Source organism: Odocoileus virginianus, chromosome 6 (assembly GCF_023699985.2).
Source record: "Odocoileus virginianus isolate 20LAN1187 ecotype Illinois chromosome 6, Ovbor_1.2, whole genome shotgun sequence".
NCBI classification, from domain to species: Eukaryota; Metazoa; Chordata; class Mammalia; order Artiodactyla; family Cervidae; genus Odocoileus; species Odocoileus virginianus.
The window spans coordinates 57945719-57959203 of record NC_069679.1 but is presented as its reverse complement, the minus strand read 5'-3'; the positions used below and the strand labels follow the sequence as shown (position 1 = coordinate 57959203).

Here is a 13485-nt window from a genome sequence, read left to right as displayed (position 1 = left end):
CAGACCCCTGGTGGTGCAGACGCCTAGCTCAGGCGAAGCCCCGGGGGCGTCCCCAAGGTGTCATCTCCCCGAGCGACAGTGCACACCTCTCACATTAACAGCCCTTGGTTCCGCTCGGGTCTCTCCCACCCCCGGCCCTCCTCCCCGAGCCCTTGCCACCATCTCACCTTCTCCTCTCCTCCCACGCCCTGGACCAAGCATCCCTTCTGTCAGGTGGGGTTGGGGGATGTTTACTCTTCCCAGAAGGGGGCAAAAGGGTTAATGATGAGAGTCCGCGCAGGTGGGGCCGCCCCCGGCCGCGGTGGGCGTCGGAGGTGAGGGGGCGCTGTTCAGGCGGGAGAGCCGCCAGGCTGACGGAGAGGCCGGCCCGAGTGGGGGCCGCTCCGCCGCCGCCGCCGCCGCCGCTGTGATGCGAAGCCGGTGTTGCGCCGGGCGGTGGAGTCAGAGCCCGGGCGCGGGAGCACGAGCTGCAACATCAACACCCGCGGCGGCGGCGGCACCTGCACCAGCTCTCGGGCCCCGCGCTGCGCTCTCCGCCCCGCCGCGCCCGGGGCCGCCGCCCCGTACTCTCTATGGATGTCAAGGCGGCCCCCAACGGGGTGGCCACCATCGAGGACCGCATCCTGCGGATCACCGGCTACTATGGCTATTACCCGGGTTACTCCAGTCAGAAAAGTAAGACGCCGCGGGCGCTGCCTGGCTCCAGACGCCGGAGGGGGTAGGATGCGGGAGGGCGCGCCGTCCGGACACCTGCAGCCCTGCCGGCGTGGCTACCGCGGATCTCCGGGCGGTGGGGCCACCCTGGCTGAAAGTATGTCCGCTGTCCTCGGTGCTGAGCCGTGAGCGAGAACGGTGTCCGGACTGTTGGCGCCTAGGAGTTTGGAAATAGTGGCAGCCTTGGGGGCAGAAGCGCAGAGGCAGCCCGGTGAGCGCTCCCGGCAGCCGTCTGCCGGCTCAGCCCCGGCGTACTTACGGCCGAGGAGGCTAATATGGCTGTTTACTTAGGGAAAGTCAGCCCTTGGGGCTGCACTCCCCCGAAGTCCCTACTGGGTGCAGGCTGCGGGTTGGGCGCTGGAGCTGCCGGCTGGACAGGCTCGGGGGTGGGGCTGGCGGAGAAGGCCGACCCAGACGTGGGTCCCGACGCCGATGGTTCAGGCTGTTCACTCTGGGCTGTTGAAACGTTGCCAGCGCGGGAATTACTCCTGTTAAGATGTCTTTTGGGAGGTTCTCCACCTTGGGTAGAGAGAGAACCTCTTCAGGTCTCCGAGTTTGTGATCTTGGAGCCAGAGACGCGTGAAAGGACTGGGGGCTGGGGTGGATGAGGGGGAGGCGCGATCGGGCCCCCGGCCAGCCCCCAATGCCCGCCGCACGTCGCGGCGGCCTCTGAGTAGCGGCAGATTGCTCCACGGGTTCTGGCTTTCTTCCGGCTAAGCGAGGTCCTGTGGTGCGGATGCTTTCACGTTTCTGGAGCAGTTTTGCAGGGAGGGCGCTGAGGTGCGCTCTCTGTTCTGTCCCTCTCCCCCAACACACAAACCCACTGGCTGTATTTGCTGGGATTAGTTCTGCCAGTGACCCAAGTGAACCTCGTTTTTTTCTCTGAATTGAGGGAGTAGCTGCGGCTTAATTCCCATGCAGGTGGGATTTCACTTTTTTCTTTATCAACGCATTTCTGTCGCAATAGATGGAGCATAGTTGATGTTTTTGCTGTTATGTTTAACCAGAAGCCTTGGAAGCTCATAGAGGCGTTTCTGATTGGTATATTTCTGAGACACTTGAGGTACAATCAGCGTTACAGTTTCTCTGAAGGTAGTAGACCCTATTACATAGAGGGAAAATCAACTTTTTTCCCGGTAACTCCCCCCTCCCGGCCCCCCCTCACTATGCTCCATCTCTGTTGAGCTTTCCTGCATGCACTGTCCTTACACAGATATTTTCTAGTTTAATATTTCATTTGGTTTCAGGAAAGGCCTATCTGATTTGTATGGTCTCTATCTAGCTGTTTTTAGCATTAGAGGCTTACATTATTCATTTCCCATACAAAAGTAATTATATAGTGTTAGAATTTTCTAGAAGGAAAATAACATGCTGTGGAATGCAGTTTGAAGTCTTCGTACTATAGACTCAGAAGTCTTTTTCCCCATTGGCAAAGGCTTTCTTTTTTAACCTAGAAACTTAAGCAAAAGCACTGGTAGACCACATGGAGATTACTTAGATTTCACCTTTGAATATTTCAATTAGGAACCATGGGATTTTGGTTGCTTAGAGAATGTAGAAGCCGTCTGTGAGATTACAAGACTCAGGGTAGTATATTGTTATAGCTTTTATAACAATGGAACTGTGGTTAATAAAGAACAAACTAAAAAGAATACTGGAAAAGTGATATTTTAAACAGAGACATGTTTGTATTATCTTTTTGCACTTGCTGAAATAGCTACACGTTTCATTTGCCATACAAGAACTGGACAAAAAGAGGGAAGAGCATTGGTTAAGACAATAACTGAGGCTAAAAGGGATAAAGATGCATTTGGTATAGTTATTTGTGATGGGCTAACTTCAGGCCAGCATTCAAACAGTGAAGACAGAGAATCTCACAAGGACAGAGAATTATATGACTATCAAATAACTTTCAGAATGTTTAAGCTTTCAGAGGTAGAAGGAGATTGCCATTTTGCAGAGTGAAAGGCTAGGAGAAGAGAGAGCTGGAAGAGGGCCAGGCAGCTGAGCACCATGAAATAAATAATCGTGCCCTTAATGCAGGCTTCAACTAGTAAACAAACACATTGAGGCAAACCAGTACAAGATGGGCAATTGATTTAGCTGTTACCAGGAATGAGCAATAACTTAGGAGAAGTCTGGAAAGATATAGTTAAGAAAAGCCTGTGGTGAGGAATATGTAACATGTGAAGGCGAGGTGACTTTCTCATTTTTTTATGATCATGTCTGAGGCCTTAAGGATGGGATGATCTCTTAATATTAGCGCCATTTACTTTTCTAGAGGTAGATAGAGACTCATCTCTGACAATATGCATGAATGATCAACCTCATGGTAATGCATCCTCCTGCTATTCCTGTCAACCAGGAAGATGAGAAACTTGTTGTTCAGTCACTATGTCGTGTCCTCTTTGTGACCACATGGACTGCAGCATGCCAGACTTCCCTGTTCTTAACCAACTCCCAGAGCTTGCTCAAATTCATGTTCACCCAGTCGGTGATGCCATCCATGCTCCGTTGTCCCCTTCTCCTCCTGCCTTCACTCTTTCCCAGCATCAGGGTCTTTTCCAATGAGTCAGTTCTTTGCATCAGGTGGCCAAAGTATTGGAGCTTCAGCATCAGTCCTTCCAGTGAATATTCAGGGTTGATTTCTTTTAAGATTGATTTGTTGGATCTCCTTGCAGTCCAAGGGACTCTCAGTCTTCTCTTGTACCACAGTTCAAAAGCATTAATTCTTTGTGCTCAGCCTTCTTTGTGGTCCAACTCTCACATCTATACATGACTACTGGAAAAACCATAGGTTTGACTATACAGACCTTTGTTGGCAAAGTAATGTCTCTGTTTTTTAATGTGCTGTCTAGGTTTGTCATAACTTTTCTTCCAAGGAGCAAGCATATTTTAATTTCATGTCTGCAGTCACTATCCACAGTAATTTTTGAGCCCAGGAAAATAAAATCTGTCATTGCTTCCACTTTTTCCCTTTCTTTTTGCCATGAAGTGATGGGATTGGATGCCATGATCTTAGTTTTTTTAATGTTGAGTTTAAGCCAGCTTTTTCACTCTCACCTTTCACCTTCATCAAGACGCTCTTTAGTTCTTCTTTGCTTTCAGCCATTAGAGTGGTGTCATCTGCGTATCTGAGTTTATTGATATTTCTCCCAGCAATATCAATTTTCATTCTAGCTTGATAACCCAGTTCAGAACAAATTCTAGTAGTCAGGCTGATACAAAAAAGAAAGAAATGTATGTGTACATAATTATATATTTAAAAGATATATATAATATGCATGATATATATAAATATTATGTATAAAAGATACACATGCATTGTGTATAAAAGATATATATAATCACCTCTGTATCTATAAATTTAGATAGTTAGATGGGTACATAGGTGATTAAAGCATTTGTCTAACCTCAAGTTATGGTCTAGTAGGGGAAATAGATTCACTCATTCAACAGGTGCTAATTGAGCACCTCCTATGTTCCAGGAATACACCCATGAACAGAACAGAGAAACGTACTTCTCCTTTTAAAGCTTAAGTTCTAGTGGGAAGAGACAGACAATAATAAACATATACATACATAAATGAAGTTTTATATTGCAAGATGATAGCTGCTTTAACAAAAGTATCAGAAGAGTTAAAAGGATAAAAGATTGTGGAAGTTTTAAATAGATCGGGCAGGTGAGACCTCACTGAGAAGGTCCCTGTTGAGAAAAGACCTGAAAGATGTGAAGGAGTTTGCTGTGTAGACATTGGGAGGAATCTGTTCAGGCAAAAGGAACAGCCTGTGCAAAGCTCTGAGGCAGAGCATGCTGAGCCTGCTAGAGAAGGAGTGAGGAGGTCTCCTGCATGACTGGAGTGGGGTAAAGAATCAGGCAAGTGGTTGGAGATGAGGTCACTGTGGATAAAGGGACTCACAGAAAGTAGCGTCTTACAGGCCATTGTAAGTCCTTTGGCTCATACTCTGAATGAAACTGGGAGCCTTTGTAGGAGTTTTAATGGTTTTAACAGAGGAGGGATGAGACTTGACTTACATTTCAAAAGGATCAAGTTGACTGCTCTACTGGAGCAGAAATGGAAGCAGAGAGGCTAGCTGGTATATATCACTGTAATAACCAAGGTGGGAGATGATAGTGGCTTGAACAAGAGGGTTAGCAGTAGCAGTGGTGAGAGGTGGTCAGGTTCTCTTTATATTTGAAGTTAGATTGTCTATATTTAAATGCTCTATTTGAATAGGGTTTACTGATAGTTGGATACGGTATCTACATGAAAGAAAGGAGTAAAAACTGATCCCATCTTTTCTGGTTTGACCAAGTTTGAGTTGCCAATGGCTGAAGTGTGGCAAGCTTCAAGGTAGAGAAGTTTAGGGGTTCAAGGCATAAGGATAACATTTTGGAAAGGAAATGTAATTGGAGTTGTAAAATAATCCTGGAGTTCAGAGGAGTTGTCTGACTAGAGATGTAAATTAGAGATTTTCCAGTATTTGGGTGTTATTCATAGTCTAACAGTAAAGAGATCTTCAAGAAGTCAACATATATAGAGAAGAGAAGAGGAGCAAGGCCTGAACTCTGGGGCACTGATACATCGAGAGGGTGAGGGGAAGGGCATGTGATACCCTGGAAGGCAGAGAAGAGTTTGAGAGGGAAGAGATTAGCTGAATCCAGTGCTGCTGAAAGGCCAAGTAAAATGAAAACTGGTAACTGACCATGAATTTGGTGACTGGTCATCATTAGCTTCCTTGACAGGGACAGATAAGATAGCATAAGATGGATTAGAATGTGCTTAAGCAAGAATTGGGCTTCCAGCAGTAAAGAATCTGCCTGTCAATGCAGGAAAAGAGTTTGATCCCTGGGTTGGGAAGATCCCCTGGAGGAGGACATGGCAACCCACTCCAGTATACTTTCTGGAAAGTCACACGGCCAGAAGAGCCTGGAGGGCTACAGTCCATAGGGTCACAAAAATGTTGGGCCTGACTGAACAACAGCAAACAAGAATTGGAGGAATTGGAAACGTGAGTATAGACAATTCTTCAGTAATTTTTGTGCAGAGGGGAGCAGAGGAAATGGGAGTAGGGGTGGGGTTATGAAAGTTTCTTTTTATTTTAAAGATGGCTAGCAGTAGCAGCATGTTTGCAAGCCCCTGAGAATGATTCAATAGAGAAAGAAATATCAGTGATATTGGAGAGATAGGGTGCCAAATCTAATGTACAAAGGAAGGAATATTGCTTTAGACAGGAACATGGATATAGGGCAAGGGTATGGATAAAGGGTCTGGAAGGTGGATAACTGAGATGGTGGGAGTCTGCTGAGGTTCTCTTCTGATTGCTTTCATTTTCTCCAAATAGAAAGCAAGGTCATCAACTGAGAGTGAGGATAGAGGAGGAGGTGGTAGATTTTGGAGGAAAGAGAATGTATAAATAGTTTGAGAGGGAGAGTGAACAGTCTGAGGAAGTACAGTAAGGTTGTCTGGCTGCCTTAAAGGGCACATTTAGTTTCTGGTCACATATTTAAAGTGAGATCAGTCAGTAGATTGTTATGATCATTGACACAGTGGAGGCATGGAGCAAGTGAAGAGAAGGATTTAACAGGAGTTGCAGAATATCCAGTGGGTGTAATAAAATAATAGTAGCAAGGGAGTTTTGAATGTATACGAGAAAGGAGTTATAATGAATGGCCATAGCATTTAAAGCTGGTGAGTACAGAAGAGAGAAAATTGAGATGGCTGGGGAGAGTGGAAAGTTGGTAGGATCAATGGATTGGAAATCTCAGTGGGATCAGAGGCTAGTGGATGTTATCTGGCAGATAAGAGGTGCTAATCAGAGAGGGTTGTATGGCTGTAAGAAATCATTCATTCCATAAGTCAAGTCAAAGGATAAATTCATTTATTTTACTGTATCCTATTATCGATATCTTTGAGCTGAGTCTTCTTTATGTGTTGGTATAAGGAGGCAGTGTGTTGATGTGCAGTGAATTAAACTCTAGGGGTTTGGAAATTTATTTTTGTTAAACTTGCCAGTAACTAGGCCTTGAGACCTGGGTACCTCTTTGTGGCCAACAGTTTCCTTTCTTGTAAAAAAAAAAAACAAGAAATAGGGGAGGGGATAGAAGTCACTGTCTTTTTTTAAAGAAACTTTTAATTTTATATTGGAATATAGCTGGAATATAGTTAATTGTCACAACAATTAACAACATTGTGACAGTTTCAGGTGGATAGTAAAGGCACTCAGCCATACATATACATGTATCTGTTCTCCCTGAAATTCCCCTCCCATCCAGGCTGCCACATAACATTGAGCAGAGTTCCCTGTGCTATACAGTAGGTCCTTGTTGGTTATCCATTTTAAATATAGCAGTGTGTACATGTCCACCTCACACTCCCTAACTATGTCTTCCCTCCAACCGTAAGTTCGTTTGCTAACTCTGTGAGTGTTTCTGTTTTATAAATAAGTTCATTTGTTGTTGTTGTTGTTGTTGTTGTTGAAGATTTGCACATAAGGGATGTCCTATAGTATTTTTCCTTCTCCGTCTGAGAAGTTACTGCCTTAGAGCAGCCTTGCAGTAGCTTGGCTTTGACAGCTTTCAGAACAACCCCAACTTCCATGAAGGACTCTATCTCAGTAAACTCTAGTTTGTTTACTTTGCCTCTCCACACTCCATTTTCCATCTCCGATGGTGGCCAGTGGCCTCTCTTTGCCTTTTGTACTTGCCAGCTTTCTGTGATTTCCTATCAGTAGCTGCAAATTTATAGTAAAACTTCTTGTCCTTGCTCTGATGCCAGCCCTGACCATCCCATTTCCAAAAAGAACTCGACTAACTTCTGGCTCTTCTGGCTCTCTGAATTCTCCAACTTGTGCTATGACTTAGCATTTCCCAAGGTGCCAGCCTCAGCTCTCTCCTCCTCACTTTACCTTCACAGAGCAAGCTTATTCAGTTTCATTGCTTCACTATCTTCTATATGTCTCTATTTCTAGGTACACTTTTTCTAAGCCTAGCCCCATATTTCAACTTTCTACTAGAATTCTTACCTGAATGTCCTCCAGGCATGTCACACATAAAACTAAATTCATCATTCTGTCCTTAAAATGTGCCTTTTGCTTATTATGTTTTTTAAGCTTCCAATATCTGTATCTAACCAATTGCCCAGAAACCTGGAGTTATACTCAAATTCTGCCCTTCCCCCCTTCCTTATATTCAGTTAACAAGTTCTATCTATTTTACCCCAAATACGTGTTTCCATCCCTATTATCACCTGTCTTAATTCTACCTGTCATATCTTTCACCCAGTCTCAAATCCTTTTAATCCAGTATGCACACCTTAACAACATTGAATTCTGTGAAGATACAAATCTTCCTCTCATGTCCCTGATCAAATGCCTGAAATAAACCTCCATTTTCTGTAGGACAGTGTCCAAATTCCTTAGCATGCCACAATCTGAGTCCAGCTTACACTGTTCTATTTTAGCACACATTTCCCCCTCTAATTGCCAAAGTAATGCAGACTTAACGCAGAAAATCTGGAAGGCAGAGAAACAAAGAGAGATTAAAACAAAATTACTTATAATTCCACCACCCAGAGGTGATGAGTGCTAACATTTTGGCTAACACTATCCTTTGAGTCTCTTTTATATCCATTTGCACAGACACGTGCAAATGCTGTTTATTTTGAACTGAGCATTTCTGTCACTGGTCTATAAGTTTTAATAACTGAAATTTAATGTATGCATAGTCTTCAATGTATTTAAACACCTTAATCTACTTACATTGTTGAATTTTTTTGTCCAGTTTTTCTTTTTTAATTTCATATCTCACGTGTCCTCCACAAACCTGCTAATAGTCTCATCAAGCAGCTCATCATTTTAATAACATTCTAGTCCCCATGTTCTTCCGGTCCTCAGTGTCTTTTTATACTATGGCATGAATGGCTTCCTCTTCTCTTGTCTCCTTCTTCACTCTCTGAAAATCTCCTATTTATCTTTCGAGGCTGAGTTTAAAAGCTCTGTCCTCTGTGAAGCTCCCTGATTGCCCCAGGCTAGGTTGATCCTCCTCTGGGCTCCTGTAATACTGTGTACTCACCTCTGCTCCAGCGTTTAGCACACTATTTTGGGCTGTTTACTTTTTATAAGACTGTCTCACCACAGAGCTTGGGGAAGGCAGGGACTTATCTTTCTTTATTTTTATCTTAGACAACATGAAAGTGTACTAGAGTACATTCTGGGTGCTCAATAAAGTTCATTGTAGTAATGAATGAATGATTATAGTTTCCGTTGAAGAAATTGGAGAGTTAATTCTTTTCACATAGAAAAAGAAAGAGTATATGGTGGTAGTGATTGAAGGGAAAGAAAAAACTCACCAGCTATGAATGAATTAAACAGATGTGCCTACTCAGAGAGTGAGTACACCAAATGGTATTTTGTGATCCCTTAACCTTGCATCCTTACTGCTTTTATAATGTTCTCTGTACTTGAATGGGGAGAAAGCAATCTTTAAATACAAAATAGTATAATGTTATTACAACTATAAGAAATAAAATGTGGTCCATCCCCCCTTGTGAAGTGATTACTATTAGTCTTTGTAGTATGCTGTTTTAAATCACAAACCAGATTTTTTAATTATAAAAGTAGTATTAATAACTTAGCACTTCAGCACTCTAACTGGCATAAGTTATAAAGTTGTCTCTTACTAGTGAAGTGAATGCAATAATTCTTTCTCCCAGTTCAGAGTCTGTTTGTACCTCAATAATAAGCATTATGTTTCTTTGTATATGATAGGGTAGTGTTTTTGTGAAAAGTTACATTGATATGAAGAAGTCTATAGTTTTAAACTATAAATTATAAGGGCTGTGTTGATACTGAATATCATTTTTTTTTTTTTTTTACTGAATTCTGCATTTTGCTCTACATTTTTTTTTCCATTTATTTTTATTAGTTGGAGGCTAATTACTTTACATCATTACAGTACTTTTTGTTATACATTGAAATGAATTAGCCATGGATTTACATGCATTCCCCATCCCAGTCCCCCCTCCCACCTCCCTCTCCACCCGATCCCTCTGGGTCTTCCCAGTGCACCAGGCCCGAGCACTTGTCTCATGTACCCAACCTGGGCTGGTGATCTGTTTCACCCTAGATAATATACATGTTTCAATGCTGTTCTCTTGAAACATCCCACCCTCACCTTCTCCCAGAGTCCACAAGTCTGTTCTATACATCTGAGTCTCTTTTTCTGTTTTGCATATAGGGTTATCGTTACCATCTTTCTAAATTCCATATATATGTGTTAGTATACTGTAATGGTCTTTATCTTTCTGGCTTACTTCGCTCTGTATAATGGGCTCCAGTTTCATCCATCTCATTAGAACTGATTCAAATGAATTCTTTTTAATGGCTGTGTAATATTCCATGGTGTATATGTACCACAGCTTCCTCATCCATTCGTCTGCTGATGGGCATCTGGGTTCTATATGTCATTGTTTTATAATGTAATTTCTGCAATGTTTATTCTGATATGTATTTTTCATTTAAAATATAAATTTACATATAAACTCTATTTGTATTATAAAATACTACTGCTATTAATAGCTAACACATGGGTTTAACATTAAGTGTCAGATATACTTTCTTTAGAAAGCCCACCTAAGACCTGTTTGAAGCCAAAAAGTCTAATCAAAGATCACATGACCGTTCTCTTCTACTTGTTAGACTTTTAAACTTTTGTAAGTAACTTCTCAGATCAACAGCTTGCTCCTGTAAAATGGAAATAATAATAATTGTTTCATAGGTCATTGGGAAGGTTATGTAAGATAACATGTATAAAAGCCTTGCACAATGCCTAGTTCAATATAAGGAAGCTGTTATGATCATGGAGGAAACCAGTAGAATCAACTTCATGATTTAAAAAAGTCTTGCTCACCTTTTTCCTGTAAATAAATGCTTCACCACTCACATTTTCCTCCTATCCAATGTTGTGGTTTGAATTGTTAATGAAAATTGTGTTACAGCAATGTTAAGGATAATTTCCAAGTTATCCAAGTTTGCAATGTGTTTTATTTTTGGAGATTGCTTTCTGCTTATTTACCTGGATCACCCCTGGGAATAGTTTAAAATGGGTTGGAGCCTTTTGTGATGAGGTTATTTCCAAGGGGCCAATCCAAAATAGACGAGAAAAATCTAGGACTTACAGGTGACAGGATGGGTCTGCATGTCTGGAGATGCAGATACTCAAACATCAAAGTAGAGAGGCGTGTAGGAATTGGGGATGGGAAGTGAAAGAGTGGTTAGGGAGACTGGCAGAGAGGAAGGATGAAATCTCAGCTAAAAATAAGTAGCATGGGATGAGGTGGGATTATGTAGGATTGGGCTGGCAGATAAGTGGAGAAGAAGTGAAAATGTGTAGTGTTAGTCACTCAGTTGTGTCTGACTCTTTGGACCCCATCAGGCTCCTCTGTCCATGGGATTCTCCAGGCAAGAATACTGGAGTTGGTTGCCATTCTCTTCTCCAGGGGATCTTCCCCACCCAGAGATCAAACCCCAGTGTCCTGCATTGTAGAAAGATGCTTTACCATCTGTGCCATCAAGAAAGCCTGGAGAAAAGAAGCCTGAGGATTACTGGGGACTAGTCTGTTGGAAATTTCATTGTTGTTTTTACATGTGGAGTCTTAAAGGGACAGTTGCTTTTTGGTCTATTTATATAGTGGCGAACATTACAGATAGAGTCTTTCAAGTCCCACTTTTTAAAAGACACCATTATGTTATAAACACAGTTACGTAGTCTTTGAAGTTGCAATTCTGTTCTGAAGTATTTAACTACTTAATGACACAGAAGAATATAGAGAAAAAGGAAAATAATCCTGTCACCCTAACATGACTACTGTTATTTTGGTTAATTTTCTTACAATCTTCAAAATGCATATAGGGCTTCACTTTTTGATTTATTGACAAATATAAATTATAGTATAGTCATAATTCTGATATATACAGTTTTGTGTCCTGCTTCTTTCTTACTTGACATTTTAGGATAAGCATTTTTCATTTCATTGCATGTGCCTGCTTGGAGAGGCTGGAATTAGATTCCCTTTCAGAGATCTTGGCTTAAAAAATTTGGGCAAGCTGATTCTCGGTTCTTTGAGACTAGATGAAATGGAGAAACTTGGAGTGTTAGAGAGGGCTTGTGTGACTTCTCATCACCGGATTCCACTTGAACTGGCTTAGGCAAAAATGGAAGGGATTGAAATGATACTGGGAGTCTTCCATGGATTTTAAGGGCTAGGGCTTCCCTTATCCTGGTGACTCAGTGGTAAAGAATCTGCCTGCAGTGCAGGAGATCCGGATTTGATCCCTGGGTTGGGAAGATCTCCTGGAGGAGGGCATGGTAACCCACTCCAGTACTCTTGTCTGGAGAATCCCATGGACAGAGGAGCCTGGCGAGCTGCAGTCCACAGGGTTGTACAGAGTTGGACACGACTGAAGCAGCAGCAACGTGGGATAAACGTCAGGTCCCTGAGTGTTGTGGTAGGGAAAATAGGAAGCCCTCTTTCTCTGCCTTTCATTTCTTTCCTTTTTTTTTCTTTTCCTGGCACATGTTCTCCATGCTTGTCTCTTGCTGCAGGCTGGCTTTCTCTATTCCTTATCCAAATGGTTGAAAATAGCCTCTGCAAGCAGTTCCAGTGTTTATATGTCCTCTATTCAAGAGAGAAGACAGACTGAGCAAGAATCTCTGACTTCTAAAACCAGACTCCCAGGGACAGGGACTCTTTGGCCTAATTTGTGTCGGGTGTACACTCTTGATTGTCTTACTGTGGTCATCTGGGGCAGGGTCAATCTCTGCCTTCCTGACTGCCAGAGGCTTTCTGTTGTAATCCTGCTGGCTGTAGGGCAAGAGGTAGTTTCCAGAGAAAAGAAGTGTTTGTCTGGAGAGTCAACTTAATAGCATTTTGGTTCACAGAGCTTTGCATAAAGAAGTTTTTCATTTTAAATCATAGGCTTCAATCAAGATCCAAACTTTTCTATTTTCTAGTTTTGATAGTCCTTAGAATGTGCCTACATAATACTTAGTGAGGTTATAGATAGTGTATTCCTACAAACTGAGAAAATCCAAGTGTTTGTTTAGAGTGTAAGTCCCTAGGGAGTTTTGTTTAAAAGTACTCAACCAGCGTTGCTGACTGCTTATTAAGTTTTATTGAAGTGCTGCTGGTTATATCAAATTTGGAAGATGTTTTTCTTTTTCTCGGTCAGATAGGGCAAAACACCAGTTCTTTCAGACTCAAGGTATAGTAACTGAAGGTGACATTTAACATTGTATATTTTAGGGAATGAAAATTACACTATTCTGCAGTCTGGGAATTTCTATATTTAGTTCTGCGTTAATGCCAAGATGGCATTGCTGCTGCTGCTGCTGCTAAGTCGCTTCAGTCGTGTCCGACTCTGTGCGACCCCATAGACAGCAGCCCACCAGGCTCCTCCATCCATGGGATTCTCCAGACAAGAGTACTGGAGTGGGTTACCATTGCCTTCTCCGCAAGATGGCACTAGTGGAGGTCAATAATGGTTTTACGGTCCTGGAAACTGGACGTACAAGAATTCTTTATCTCTTGTGAAGCTTAGGTTCTAACGGTGTTAGAGTTTGCATGTTTTTGCTGCTGATGCCTTGCTCCAAGTCATGCGTATGTATCTTGGATTTTTGATTCACACCCACATTTAATATAGGCATCCTAGAGGAAAGATCCAGGTCAAGTGAGCTGGGAACCATTTGGAGCACCATCTTCCCTGGAGCTA

The 13485-nt window shown here is 42.6% G+C and overlaps 1 protein-coding gene across 1 annotated transcript in view; it reads left to right on the top strand.

Annotated features, from left to right (window-relative positions):
• The first annotated feature begins 341 nt into the window (after nt 1-341).
• Nucleotides 342-13485, top strand: part of SLC35F4 (solute carrier family 35 member F4) — a 274077-nt gene continuing 260933 nt past the window's right edge. The window contains exon 1 of the mRNA XM_020876210.2: nt 342-675. Within this exon, the coding sequence (XP_020731869.2) occupies nt 573-675 (103 nt within the window). The 5' untranslated portion in view covers nt 342-572. The remainder of the gene's footprint in view (nt 676-13485) is intronic.